Raw genomic sequence first — 15027 nt, forward strand, 5'->3', positions numbered from 1 at the left:
GATAAATAGGTATCGCTGTGGCAGGAAGGTAAACGGCATTTCTATGTGCTCTGCTTTCTGTCACGGTGTCCCATTGCGCCAGAAGCTGTTTAGTCATGCAGGCCACATGACCTGGAAAACTGTCTGTGGACAAAGGCCAGCTCCCTCGGCCTGAAAAGCAAGATGAGCGCCGCAACCCCAGAGTTGTGTGCGATTGGACTTAACCGTCCAGGGGTCCTTTTTACCTTTTGCATTTGGTGGAAAAGCAGTGGCCAAAGCAGGGCTTATTCCACAATTCTATGTAAGAACATTTTAGTATTCGGAATTCATTTTTCTAAAAAACAAAACATAAAAACAACCCTGCACATTTTTAGCTCATGTGCTTGCAGAGACAAGCTTGAAACTTGTGTGGTGTCGTTTCTGGAGTCTCAGAAGCCAGCAAGGTGTGAGGAGAAAAGCAGTGTGAAATAAAAACTGGAATGCGCCACTCATGATTCTGTCATCTGCTCAGGATGGGCAGTTAATTCAAAAATCCTTCTCTAAGGTGCACCAAAGGTTTGAAGGCAAAAAGAAAGGATTTTGGATTGGATTCTCTCCCCTCCCCCCCCCCCCATTAGTTTACCTTTAGCTTCCTAGTAGTAGAGAAAATAGAACATCTCTCCCACAATGCAGTCAGATTCTCTTTAATTTTGCAATACAGTCGTACCTTGGTTTTCGAACAGCTTAGTTCTCAAACATTTTGGCTCCCGAACGTCGCAAAGCCAGAAGTGAGTGTTCTGGTTTGCAAACTATTTTTGGAAGCTGAACGTCCAACAGGGCTTCCAATTGGCTGCAGGAATCGGAAGCCACACTTTGGTTTCCGAATGTTTTGGAAGTCGGACAGACTTCCGGAATGGATTCCGTTCGACTTCCAAGGTACGACTGTACAGGGATTCTTCTGCCTACAAAATCAACCCAGTCATGGTCTTCCTGCACACAATGGGCAGAGTGGGAGGTGGAGGAATTTAAAACTTAAAACTAATAGTGCCATCTCAGTGTGATATTTCATCTTTTGCTAGCCATTGAGTACGGATTCTGGCTTTAGCTGCATGATGCAAGAAAGGACCTAAATCTCATGCAATGTACTTTATTTATCCCAATAGTTTCCTTGCACGTTAAACTAAAAAAAAAGTGTTTCCCCCCTCTCCAGAGAATGAGCAGATCTATTTCAAAGACTTTTTGTTAGGACTGGGTGAAACGGAGGATTTCACTGAACTGGAAGGTAAGTTCAGTGCTCTTTTCTAGACTTCTTTGGTGAAACGGATACATATATCAAATGTCCTTATTTGAGATGTAGATTTGAGCACCATTTACCCCAAATATCCTCTTCCCTTACTGCCTGCTTCAGATTTCCTCCCCAGATGCCTTCTTGCATCTTCCTCTATCTATCTATCTATCTATCTATCTATCTATCTATCTATCTATCATCTATCTATCTATCTCTATCCTTTTCGGGTTCATACATTTCACTAATTTTATACATTTCACTAATTTTACAATCATTCTGCCATTTCAAAACTTGACTTCCTTCCACCTCTTTCTGCGGTTCCTTAAATTTGTTTTTAATATCTTCTGCATATCCAAATTCATTTACTCCTTTAAATATATACTCTTATAAAACTTCAGGTTATTACAATAATCCTGCCAAATTTTTAATCTGTTTATAATTTATCTGTAAATATTCAACAAACCATTTCCATTCTTTTATAAAATTTATATATATTGTTATCTTGATTTCTTATTTTTATTCTTTCTTATTCTTCCAGTAAGTTTTTGCCGTTTCTGCATATTCCATAAGTTTCTGTATCCATTCTTCCTTTGCTGGGACTTCTGCTTCTTTCCATTTGGGGGCAAGTAAGATTCTTGCTAGGGACGCAGGTGGCGCTGTGGGTTAAAGCCTCAGCGCCTAGGGCTTGCCGATCGAAAGGTCGGCGGTTCGAATCCCTGCGGCGGGGTGCGCTCCCGCTGCTCGGTCCCAGCGCCTGCCAACCTAGCAGTTCGAAAGCACCTCCGGGTGCAAGTAGATAAATAGGGACCGCTTACCAGCGGGAAGATAAACGGCGTTTCCGTGTGCGGCTCTGGCTCTGGCTCTGGCTCTGGCCAGAGCAGCGATGTCACGCTGGCCACGTGACCCGGAAGTGTCTCCGGACAGCGCTGGCCCCTGGCCTCTTAAGTGAGATGGGCGCACAACCCCAGAGTCTGTCAAGACTGGCCCGTACGGGCAGGGGTACCTTTACCTTTACCTTTAAGATTCTTGCTGCTGTTTTAGCATACATGAATAATCTTTCTCACCACTTTCACTCTTTCTCTCTCGCCCTGTTGCCTCCTTCAGCCTTGAAAGCACATAATGAAGTATGAGACTGGAGGATAATTTGAATTAGCAGCTGCACAGGAGGAGGGGGAATAGGAAAGCCAAATGTGGTTGTTATATGATGAATTATGCAGAAATTCAATATTTTTAAAGAAAACGTAACAGAAGGGGAGCAAAGCGTATTCATGCTGAAGTCAAGACAAACTGAAAGTAGGGATGCTTGAGGATTTTGTTTGGTCTGCATTTTTAAGAATGCTTCCTGGACTACCATGCAGAATACTTGTCCTTCGGGGGGGTATTTTGGTTTTCATTTCTCAATATGGTTCTCAACTAAAAAAAGTATCAAGACACGGTCAAAAATTCGTATTTTAGGGTAAAATGCACAGGGCGGGGGGGGGGGGAATGTATTTTCATCCAGGTTTATTCAAAGCGGAATTATGCATAAATGGGAGGGATCAGACACTGAGATCCAGTGCCGAGGGCCTTCTGGGGTTCCCTCACTGCAAAAAGCCAAGTTACAGGGAACTAAGCAGGGGGCCTTCTCGGCAGTGGCATCCGCCATGTGGAATGCCCTCCCATCAAATGTCAAAGAAGTTTTTAATGACTGATGTTTTAATGTATTTTTAATCTTTGTTGGAAGCCGCCCAGAGTTGCTGGGGAAACCCAGCCAGATGGGTGGGGTATAAATAAATGATGATGATGATGAATGTATGCTAAACTGGGACAGACCAATAATAGGCTGACCCACCCCTTGCAAGATGATATCCAAGCAGCCCTGCATATTGTGGATGACAGGGTCAGGCTAGATACATTTGTACTGTGATTGTGTACATTTCTAAATTAAGAAGAAAAAGATACCACTTTGACTTCCGAAAGTGTGCACAAGCCTCAATTCAGAGGAATCAATATGATCCACAACAATCCAACCCAATGTTTAACATTATGCTCCCCACACGTGATCTGAAATCTAGGGAAGCAGGGGAGTGATGCAGTTATTCTTCCCTACATGGAAGGACAATGCAGATGGCTGGGTCATCATATGGTTACACACACATTGTGGTAGACTCACACATAGTAAATACCTGCAGTTCCCTGTATGCATACAGTCTTAGCTCAATTATGGGTAGTCCATCTTTGTTTAGAGTACTGCCAGCTTGCATTTCATGTGAAATTTGGCCCGGTCTAGGCATTTCTTGGGACGCAGGTGGCGCTGTGGTCTAAACCACTGAGCCTAGGGCTTGTTAATCGGAAGGTCAGCAGTTTGAATCCCCGTGAGGGGGTGAGCTCCCATTGTTTGTTCCCAGCTCCTGCCAACCTAGCAGTTCAAAAGCACATCAAGTACAAGTAGATAAATAGGTACCACTCCGGCGGGAAAGTAAACGGCGTTTCCGTGCGCTGCTCTGGTTTGCCAGAAGTGGCTTAGTCATGCTGGCCACAAGCTGTACGCCGGCTCCCTCGGCCAATAAAGCAAGATGAGCGCCGCAACCCCAGAGTCAGCCATGACTGTACCTAATGGTCAGGGGTCCCTTTAAAAAAGGTAAAGGTAAAGGTAAAGGTACCCCTGCCCGTACGGGCCAGTCTTGACAGACTCTGGGGTTGTGCGCCCATCTCGCTTAAGAGGCCAGGGGCCAGCGCTGTCCGGAGACACTTCCGGGTCACGTGGCCAGCGTGACATCGCTGCTCTGGCCAGAGCCAGAGCCAGAGCCAGAGCCGCACACGGAAACGCCGTTTACCTTCCCGCTGGTAAGCGGTCCCTATTTATCTACTTGCACCCGGAGGTGCTTTCGAACTGCTAGGTTGGCAGGCGCTGGGACCGAGCAGCGGGAGCGCACCCCGCCGCAGGGATTCGAACCGCCGACCTTTCGATCGGCAAGTCCTAGGCGCTGAGGCTTTAACCCACAGCGCCACCTGCGTCCCTTAGGGGTCCCTTTACCTTTACCTTTTTAGGCATTTCTTAATGCATCTGATGTGAAAGTGCATATCGTTTGGTAGTCCTTACTCTTTAACATGCCATGTGACTCTTGTTTTTACTGCAGCAGGCTAACAACAAGACAACTCCTCTAGAACTTCCCACTTTTCTGTCGCCCCCTAGGGGTAGCAGAAGGAATAGATGTGTGGGCATAGGCCCGTCCAGATGTGCTGGCCTCTGTTGTTGCCATTGGATTGGAACTTTGTCTTGCTTCTCTCCAGCCTTACAGCGCGCCGCCACCATCATCGACATAGGGAACAATGGCTGGATGCAACCAAAGGAGCTGCAGTCCACTCTGGATACTTTGGGCATCTACTTGAAACATGAAGAGTTCCAGGAAATTGCAAAGGAGCTCATGAATGGTGAGTTTTGTGGGCAAGGGGAAACTGAGCATGAGTTTTGGTTTTGCATGCTCAGTCTCTGCTACACAATGGAGAAAACACGATGTCTATGGCAGGCTGAGCCAGATAGCTATTCATGTTCTTCCTCATAAAAAAACCCCCTCCCTTCCAAAAGAAGTACTAATATCTAGGACTGAGGCAAGACGTGCGGACTTGCTTAGCCAAATCAAACCATCCTAGCAATGATTAAGGAGGCTATGGAACAGGGGTGGAAGATGTTCTCCCATTCCGAGTGAGGGCAGGAAGCATTCCTCTCACTCTGATTTGACTTTGCAATGCCATCGCCAGTGAATGGCCTCATCCCTCTAAATGGGCATGAACTTAAAGATGCACAGCATCAGTGGCCCATTTCTAATTTGTTGTTGACAGGAAGCAGTGTTCAGGCCACTCTCCTGAAGATGTGTTTCCTGCTGCACCAGAAAATCATGGCCACAATATTATTATTATTATTATTATTATTATTATTATTATTAATAATAATAATTTATACCCCGCCCATCTGGCGGGGTTTTCCCAGCCACTCTGGGCGGCTCCCAATCAAGTATTAAAAACAATACAGCGTTAAATATTAAAAACTTCCCTGAACAGGGCTGCCTTCAGATGTCTTTTAAAAATAGGATAGCTACTTATTTCCTTCACATCTGAAGGGAGGGCGTTCCACAGGGCTGGTGCCACTACCGAGAAGGCCCTCTGTCTGGTTCCCTGTAACCTTACTTCTCACAATGAGGGAACCGCCAGAAGGCCCTCAGCACTGGACTTCAGTGTCCGGGCTGAACGATGGGGGTGGAGACGCTCCTTCAGGTATACTGGGCCGAGGCCGTTTAAGGAGGCTATGGAACAGGGGTGGAAGATGTTCTCCCATTCCGAGTGAGGGCAAGAAGCATCCCTGTCACTCTGATTTGACTTTGCAGTGCCATCGCCAGTGAATGGCCTCATCCCTCTGAATGGGCATGAACTTAAAGATGCACAGCATCAGTGGCCCATTTCTAATTTGTTGTTGACAGGAAGCAGTGTTCAGGCCACTCTCCTGAAGATGTGTTTCCTGCTGCACCAGAAAATCATGGCCACAATATCTTTTTTAAGTCACGTCTCTAGCACAAATTTAAAACTGGTTTCAAATTTAAAATGGCCTCATCCCTCTGAATGGGCATGAACTTAAAGATGCACAGCATCAGTAACCCATTTCTAATTTGTTGTTGACAGGAAGCACTGTTCAGGCCACTCTCCTGAAGATGTGTTTCCTGCTGCACCAGAAAATCATGGCCACAATATCTTTTTTAAGTCACGTCTCTAGCACAAATTTAAAACTGGTTTCAAATTTAAAATTTGAAAACTGGTTTTATGTTATTAAGGTTTCCCTTTTCAGCCCCACCCCCTAAAATGGTGAGTGCTGACAAGTTTTTCTCCTTTTCTTTTTGAGACCCTAACCATTTCAATTGCCCCCTTGGCTTGGGGCAATTACAGTTGAACAGTTCTGAAAGGAATTTATACGTGGAGTGGACTTTTCCCAAGACCATACTAAATGCCAGTGTGACCCTTTTCCAATGGAATGAGCCAGCGTTTTGGCAACTGCAGCTTATAAAATACTGTTGATTTGAAAAAATCCTTTGAAATTTCTACCCTGTTTGTCTTGCAACAATCGTGTTGGGTTACCCATTCTAGAATTGAGTTCCTCATTCTATATACTGGGGAACTGGAGCAGAGAGATACTTGCTCACAATGAATTCGGACAGGGTCACAATTCTGAGGTGGGAAAAGGGCAGGTTCATAGGCCAGGTGATATGTTCCTCATAAGCAGGAAACCATTGCAGACTGAGGGAGAAATCGACTGCTCTGAATATTATTGGCCTTCAGTCTCTGTCTGCTCCAGGAGCAGGCAGGATCCTGACTCTCAGCAACCCAACCTCTTCTTGATTTTTAATGGCCCTGTTCTTCTGTCGCTCAATTGTTTTGTCCTGTTTCATCTTTACCTTCCAGACGAAGGGATTGTAAACGTCAAGGACTGCCTGATAACTCTGTCCAAGAGGCAACGCTTCAAGGACTCTTTGGGTGAGCGTCTTAACGACAAGGGCATTGATATAGGAGAGGGTGTGAGGTTGGTGCTAGCGATGGGCAAGCCTCAGTTTGGAACTGTGCTCAACAAGCTGAGCTGTTCCTGACCACCACCAAGAAAATTAAAGGTAAAGATAAAGGTACCCCTGCCCGTACGGGCCAGTCTTGACAGACTCTGGGGTTGTGCGCCCATCTCACTTAAGAGGCCAGGGGCCAGCGCTGTCCGGAGACACTTCCGGGTCACGTGGCCAGCGTGACATTGCTGCTCTGGCGAGCCAGAGCCGCACACGGAAACGCCGTTTACCTTCCCGCTGGTAAGCGGTCCCTATTTATCTACTTGCACCCGGAGGTGCTTTCGAACTGCTAGGTTGGCAGGCGCTGGGACCGAGCAGCGGGAGCGCACCCCGCCGCAGGGATTCGAACCGCCGACCTTTCGATCGGCAAGTCCTAGGCGCTGAGGCTTTAACCCACAGCGCCACCTGCGTCCCTACCAAGAAAATTAGCTTGGTTTTTATTCTGAGTCCAGTTCAGAAAGCATCAGGAGAATAACAGTGTCACAGTCCCTTCCCTTTTCTACTGTGAGACCTCTAGACCCTTTTATGTTGCTTCTGCTATGGCAGCAATGACTGTTTCTGCTGCTGCTGCTGCTAATAATAATAATAATAATAATAATAATAATAATAATAATTTTTATTTATACCCCGCCCTCCCCAGCCAAGACCGGGCTCAGGGCGGCTAACACCAAATATAAAAACAATTGATTAGAAAACAGCTTAAAAACAAAATTAAAATACAACATTAAAACATTAAAATGCAGCCTCATTTCAGTGGAACTCAATCAAAAACTTTTTGGGGGATAAAAACATCAAGTCTTCACCAAGGCTAACTATCCAGACTGGTCCTACATGAGTCAGAAAAAAGCTAGGGAAGTCCCCAAATAGGAGTTCCAACACAGAAGGAGAAAGGAAAAAAGAAAGCGGGGGAAATCAGATTGATTCCGATGCAGCTGTAAACATATTGCTCAGGAACTTTAGTTTCTAGGATGTCAAATATATTGAGAAAACTACATTTCTAAGAGTCCTTGACTCGGGGGGTGCTGCTGTAGCAGCATTCCAAGTTGAAATATAAACTTTGTTGTGATTTCAGCGATAGGCTCAAATTGTGGAAATGGCATCTTGCTGTATGGAAAATGTGGCAATGTATGGTTGTTGACTATCACTTGCATGTATGAAAGGGTAAACCTGAGCCAGAAATGAGCTCAAGGTACCATGGGAGGAACTCAACAGGCTCCTGGCATCTTTGCCGCTTCTTTTTCTCTCTCTTTCTGCCTTCCTGGAAGAAGCCAGTAGCTTCATGGCTCCCAGCTCAACGAAACTACACATGGGTAAACTCCCTAACTAGGAAATTTACACAGCCCGAATATCTTTGCTCACAGAAAAAATGCATAGTCCCTTTGTAATTAAACCAAGTATTTTTTCTTTTTAAACCAATTGGAAACTTTTCTTCTTCTTTCCTTTGCTGCCTATAGGACGGAGACATGCATAGGCTTATTTCTGTGACTACTGAAACTCTTTTAAGTACAATCTTCACCTGCTTGCAAAACAAGGTGTTGATTTATTCTAGCCTAAGTATTTTCATGTGGAACACTTGTTTCAGATGGGTGTGGGCAGATATAAGATGTAAACAAGCCTTAAAGGTGCCTGGTGCAACCAGTCATTGTGCAAACTGCTAGGAAATAGTTAGAATCTCTTCCAAACCTCTCTCCAACAGAAAACAGATTTTCATCACGAGACTAGTATCCCTGTGAAATACCTGTTTCAGTCCCTATGAACACAGTAATTCCATATTTGATCTTTCTTCTGGCAGCACTTCAATCTGCTGTTGTGAACTTCAGCAAGATCAGAGGTGAAAAAGTTGACGTCAGAGACTTGGAGTCCATTATGGAAGGTCTGGGTATTAACTTGAGCAACACTGAGTTCCAGAATGCCTTAAAAGCCATCCCTGTAGATGGTAAGTACAAAAGTTGTCTTCGTTCCTGGTCCCCGTAAGGCAAAGCCTTGGTGGTAGTAGGAAGTCAAGCTTAGATATGAAAATGATGTACCATTGATATTTAAAGGTAAAGGTAAAGGGACCCCTGACCATTAGGTCCAGTTGTGACTGACTCTGGGGTTGTGGCGCTCATCTTGCTTTATTGGCCGAGGGAGCCGGTGTACAGCTTCCGGGTCATGTGGCCAGCATGACTAAGCCACTTCTGGCAAACCAGAGCAGTGCATGGAAATGCTGTTTACCTTCCCGCCGGAGTGGTACCTATTTATCTACTTGCACTTTGATGTGCTTTCAAACTGCTAGGTTGGCAGGAGCTGAAACAACGGGAGCTCACTCCATCATGGGGATTCGAACCGCCAACCTTCTGATCAGCAAGTCCTAGGCTCTGTGGTTTAACCCACAGTGCCACCCGCGTCCCACACCGTTGATATTTAACACCCACTAAATTAGCAAAAATGTATAGAACTGCTTCAAGTATTTGTTGGAAATATAAGGAGAAAGAGGGCACATTCTACCATATGTGGTGGACATGCAAAATAACAAAAGCATTCTGGGAAATGATATATAATGAGCTGAAAAAAAATGTTTAAAATAACCTTTGTGGAAAAAACAGAAGCTTTTCTACTAGGAATTGTAGGTTCAGAAATACCAAAGAAGCAGAAAATCGTGACAATGGCAGTGCGGTTACTTTTGGCCCAAAGATGGAATTAAGATAAAGCCCTGACTAGAGAAGAATGGTTGATAAAGATGATGGATTACGCCAAAATGGTGAAAATGACTAGGAAGATCAGAAATCAAGAAGAAGCTTTACTAGGGAATGGGGAGAATGTTCTTCTCACTCGAGGGGACTGGAATGCTAAAGCAATGCAAATAAATACAGGAAAACAATAGAATGGGAAAACCAGAGATCTGTTCAAGAAAATTGGAGATATGAAAGAAACATTTCGTGCAAAGATTACCATAATAAAGGACAAAATTGGTAAGGACCTCAGAGAAGCAGAAGACATCAAGAAGTGGTGGCAAGAATACACAGAGGAATTATACCAGAAAGATATGGATGTCTCGTACACTCCAGGTAGTGTGGTTGCTGACCTTGAGCCAGACATCCTGGAGAGTGAAGTCAAATGGGCCTTAGAAAGCACTGCTAATAACAAGGCCAGTGGAAGTGATGACATCCCAGCTGAACTATTTAAATGTTTTAAAGATGATGCTGTTAAGGTGCTACATTCAATATGCCAGCAAGTTTGGAAAACTCATTAGTGGCCAGAGGATTGGAGAAGATCAGTCTACATCCCAATCCCAAAGAAGGGCAGTGCCAAAGAATGCTCCAACTACCACACAATTGTGCTTATTTCACATGCTGGCAAGGTGATATAGGTGCCTTTTTTCTATTGATTGGAGGTGGGCATTGTTTTGTGGGCATTTCTCTCTTTTTGCTTTCTTAGCTGTGGTGGCCATTTTGTGGCGCCCATTTTGAGTTATGTTACACTGCTGCAGCAGCCATTTTGTGGCTGGCACCCACGGTAAGGTAAAGGTAAAGGGACCCCTGACCATTAGGTCCAGTCGTGATCAACTCTGGGGTTGCAGCGCTCATCTCGCTTTATTGGCCGAGGGAGCCAGCGTACAGCTTCCGGGTCATGTGGCTAGCATGACTAAGCCGCTTCTGGCAAACCAGAGCAGCACACGGAAACGCTGTTTACCTTCCCACTGGAGCGGTACCTATTTATCTACATGCACTTTGATGTGATTTCAAACTGCTAGGTTGGCAGGAGCAGGGACCAAGCAACAGGAGCTCACCCCGTCGCGGGGATTTGAACCACTGACCTTCTGATCGGCAAGCCCTAGGTTCTGTGGTTTAACCCACAGCGCCACCCGCGTCCCTGGCACCCACGGTACATTCTTGTAATTCCAAATATGCTTATGGGCCCAAATAAGTAAGCAAAACCCTGCCTTAAAAAGCATTACATGACTGGATCTTAGCAGAGCTCAGGGAGCCACTTCTTTCTTATCAACCTGCAATCCCATTGCGACTCTGCTCAGTATGGCCAGGAACTTCAGTTTTTCAGGACAGATGGGTCAGTGATTGTGAGTGTGCATGGCAGGAGAGGGTTTGTTTCCTATTGGGCTGAGTAGCTTGACTCTCTTGAGTCATCTAGAAATACATCTCACCTATAGGGTCCTCATCTCCTTTGTATGGTGAGCTTTACTTTCATTCATTGATTTAACTTTTAAGGGTAGAGGGGAAATGGTTTGACCATTCTGCCTTGTGGAGTGGCAGGAGTTAGATTGAATGGCCTCTTCGGTTCCTCTTTCCAACCTTTATGAAATGTTGGTTTTGCAGAATTCGGAAGGGTGACTTTCAAGGACTTTCTGACCAGCGTGGTGAACAATGAGCGTTTCTCTGAATCTGCAGGTTAGTGGGGTCTTCTGTGCAGCTTGCAAATGATTAGTTAGAGGGGCCTGAAGATGCATAGTCAAGGTCAGACAAAATTCAAGGTCCACAGCTGCAAATGAAGATCAGAGTGTGTGGTCAACAGAAGGAAGATGCTCCACTCTGCAAAATGCAACAGTCCAGCTGAGGCATAAAAGGTAAAGGTAAAGGACCCCTGACAGTTAAGTCCAGTTGCAAACGACTATGGGGTTGTGGAGCTCATCTCACTTTACAGGTCGTGGGAGTTGGCGTTTGTCCACTCTGCAGACAGTTTTTCCAGGTCATGTGGCCAGCATGACTAGCCCCTTCTGGCGCAATGGAACACTGAAGGCGATTTGGCCAGATCCGGCCCCCAGGCCTTAGTTTGCCTACCCATGATATAACCTATTGTAAGTGCCCTCCTGGTTATTCTCCACCTCTCCTCTACCCCATATTTGTCGATACATTGTGAAGTTATTCCTAAACTTGCTTATGTATGGGGCCAGGACTCACATTCAGGATGGGGTGGGAACTGTTTGCAGTGTCCCCCGTGTACAAGTCTCATGGAAACGAGACTTAGTTTCCTGCCTCTTTAACTTGGTGACCCGCTTTCCTCTTTGCAGCTGTACATAACCTCTACATGCTCATTAGCAAAATGGATGGTGATAAAGTCGAGGTTTCTCAGCTGAAAGACATACTGGCTCCCATGGGCATCCTGTTAACCAAGGACGATGCTAAGGAGGTGCTGAAGAGCATGTCAGTCAAAAGTAAGAAAACCTTGAGACCAATTTCAAATGGGCAGAGTTGGCATGCGATGGTAGCCCTGCCTAGGTTGTGCCCACCTGGGATTTGCAGGTCTGAGGGGGCTACAGTGTTTGAGTGCTCTCCCCATGAAGAAACCCTTTTCTAAAGCTAGCACAGCAGTGTCACAGCTCAGCTAAAACCGTTATTAATGATTTACTAGCCCTCTCAGTCCAAATATGGATTATCTCCTATTCCTACCCAGCACTGTCAGGGTCACATGCAATATAGAGTTTGATGGCCTAGAGTGGCTCAGGAGGCTCCACCCACATTCCTTCCCTACCTACTGGGTTCGGAGTAGTTTTTCTTATCTAGCTTTCTGGCAATCCATAATAATATAATTCTTATTTATATGTCTTCATCTGACTGGGTTTCCCCAGCCACTCTGGGTGGCTTCCAATAGTCCTCTTCCTGTCCTGTTTTAATACTGCTATAGAATGTGGGGGGTGCCCCCCACTAAACCCTAGATATTAATAAATGGTAGGATTTTGATTATTTGGCATATTGCAGGCAAGTGGGAAAATACAGGCTAAGCTTCCTTTCCATGCCAGGGCTTCACTTGGGATAGAGACATTATTAACCTGACAAAAGGTGTTGATAGCCCATCTAAGAGGAAACTTGGGCCTGGGCAGACAGAAGTTTGTCATGGTAACTGTGTGAAGTGATAGGAAAAGAGTCTTTTAGCAAGGTGTGCTGGGAAGAAGAAGGAAGAGAACAAAGAGAGATCCATCTTGGGCAGGCTGGCTGAAGTCTGGCTGGGAGAGATGCCTTTGACTCCAGTGCTAGCCCAGTCTGAGATGACCAACTGTGCTGCAAGAACTGGACTTCCTGCATGCAGTCTGAAGGTGTGAATAGGTGAATAAACCATATTTCTTAAAAACTACAGCAGTCTCTGCTGTGTCTTCAGTTCTCCAAAGGAACACAAACCCTGGGTGAGCACCTGGAACCCCCTGGAATCTTGCTACCATTCTGCAGAGACTGAGGGTGGCACCCATCTTCTGTAACAATACCATTTCCTTGCTCACTGTCTCGCCTTTTATTCCACCCTGCTCTCCATTCTGCACTGGAGGATTGCTCTGGTGGAGAAAAGTCATCTCTGCAAGGGCAAGGAACAGCTGGTCAGACTTGTGAGGGGTGACTACCAAAGTGCTGCTGATGCTGCCACTGTTTTGATGACCACCCCCAGGTCCCCAGCAGTGTGTTTCCAATGGGGTTCATCCACAGAGGCCTGCTTTTCAGGCAACGGTGCCAGCTGTGGGACCTTGAACTCTCCTTCCTCAGAGTGGGAAGACATGATGCTCAAAAGCAAGTTAATGTTGCCAGCTGCGGCTGCCATTCAGATCGTTCTTCGGCCTCTGAAAACCAGGGAGCCCTCTAGGATGGCATTGCTCAAACCTGGGGCCTCTGTCGGGCCTTGATTGTTAGGGAGGGTCCTTCAAACAGAAGTGGTTTCCCCCTCCAAGCTTGGTCACATAACCGTGAAGGTTCCTTCTGGTACAGTGAAAGGGACGCATCCAGCTCCACCCATTTTCTTCAGATAGGTAAGGATCACTGCATAGTTCAGGCATGGGCAGACTCGACCCTCTAGATGTTTTGGGACTACAACTCCCATCATCCCTAGCTAACAGGACCAGTGGTAAGGGTGATGGTAATTGTAGTCCCAAAACATCTGGATGGCCGAGTTTGCCCATGCCTGGCATAGTTTCACCTGTTGCCCATCTGTGCCAGGCAATCTCAGGGGAGGCTCCTGCTCAGTTCTAATGCAGGTGTGAGGGACCTTTAACCCCCCCCATGGTACTAAACTACAATTCCCATCATCCCACTGGTATCAGAAATGTAGGCAACACTATCATAATATCCAAAGAAAGCTTGTTTGTAGTCCTTGGACTCATGGCCACAGACTGCAGAGACATCTTTGCCCCGGTGAGTTATTTTTTTGCAACGAGTTCATTCTCATTTCTGCTTTGTCTTGTAGGGGATGGTATGGTGAAACTGAAAGAATTTATGAACGAATTGCCCAATACCCGGCGATTCTCCACAGCTGTAGGTAAGAGCAAAGCTTGCCACTAGCACCACATGTGAGTGAAGTTCATTGGGCATCCAGAGACTGAAAGAAGACTATTCAATGCTTCGTTGAGACTCCTGCCTGTGGATGGTTCATTGTGTTGACTCTTGTCTGTGTTTAGAGATGGAAGGAGCTATGAAAACGATGAATAGCATCAAACAAGGCTGGGTGGACACTGGAGAGTTGGATTCTATCATGCGCAGTATGGGCCTCAGTTTACTTCCTGATGAAATCGAGCAGGCATTGAAAAACGTTACACCAAACGGTAAGGCTTTTAAAAGCCAGTGGCTTTGGTCAAAACTGACTAGCCTGTTAAAGTCGCAAACCAAATCATAATCGGAGAGAAACCCAGTAAATCTGTCATTTTTTCCCTTAAGCACTTCAAGCTTTAATCAGCTAACCATTAGATAAATGAGCAAAAGCTTTGGTTGATTAATAGTAGAAGACAGTTTAACTGGAGAGTGAAATCAAGGGCACCCGTGTATATTTTCAAGGTTATTTTTATTTCTGAAGTATTACTGTAAAATGGAAAGAAAGCAAAAAATACTAATGTTGACTTTTCCTTCTAACAATCATTTAATCAACAGGAAGGTGGATGATTAACCAGCTAACATAATGACTGATGGGAGTTGTAGTCCAAAACATCTGGAGGGCACTGGGTAGGGAAGGCTGAACCAAAATACTATTTCGTTGGATGACATCCCCACACTTCTTTTGCTAATTTGCAGATCATGGGAAAGTGAGTGTGGAACGTGTCTTGTCTGCGTTGACCAAGACTCGACGCTTTTCCCAAGCGGAAAGTAAGTGAAAATAGAGCAGTGGATTACAATACTTTGTGTGGATATAGCTCTGGGAACATCCCCTATCCTCAAACCTGCTTTCCATTCCTCAGCAGAAGCTTTTGCAGCTCTGTATTCTGGAAACTTTCTTGTGGGTTCAGAGCAAACGGGAGCC

The 15027-nt window shown here is 45.5% G+C and overlaps 1 protein-coding gene across 5 annotated transcripts in view; it reads left to right on the plus strand.

Moving 5' to 3' along the window:
• Positions 1-15027, plus strand: part of LOC307200597 (uncharacterized protein) — a 112752-nt gene that overhangs the window by 60684 nt on the left and 37041 nt on the right. For all 5 annotated transcript variants that reach the window (XM_079949176.1, XM_079949178.1, XM_079949177.1 and 2 more), the window contains 9 exons: positions 1169-1240; positions 4520-4660; positions 6677-6748; positions 8618-8761; positions 11139-11210; positions 11831-11974; positions 13984-14055; positions 14195-14338; positions 14802-14873. In XM_079949176.1, the coding sequence (XP_079805302.1) occupies positions 1169-1240; positions 4520-4660; positions 6677-6748; positions 8618-8761; positions 11139-11210; positions 11831-11974; positions 13984-14055; positions 14195-14338; positions 14802-14873 (933 nt within the window). The remainder of the gene's footprint in view (positions 1-1168; positions 1241-4519; positions 4661-6676; positions 6749-8617; positions 8762-11138; positions 11211-11830; positions 11975-13983; positions 14056-14194; positions 14339-14801; positions 14874-15027) is intronic.

Source organism: Podarcis cretensis (genome assembly GCF_951804945.1).
Source record: "Podarcis cretensis genome assembly, chromosome: 13".
NCBI lineage: Eukaryota > Metazoa > Chordata > Lepidosauria > Squamata > Lacertidae > Podarcis > Podarcis cretensis.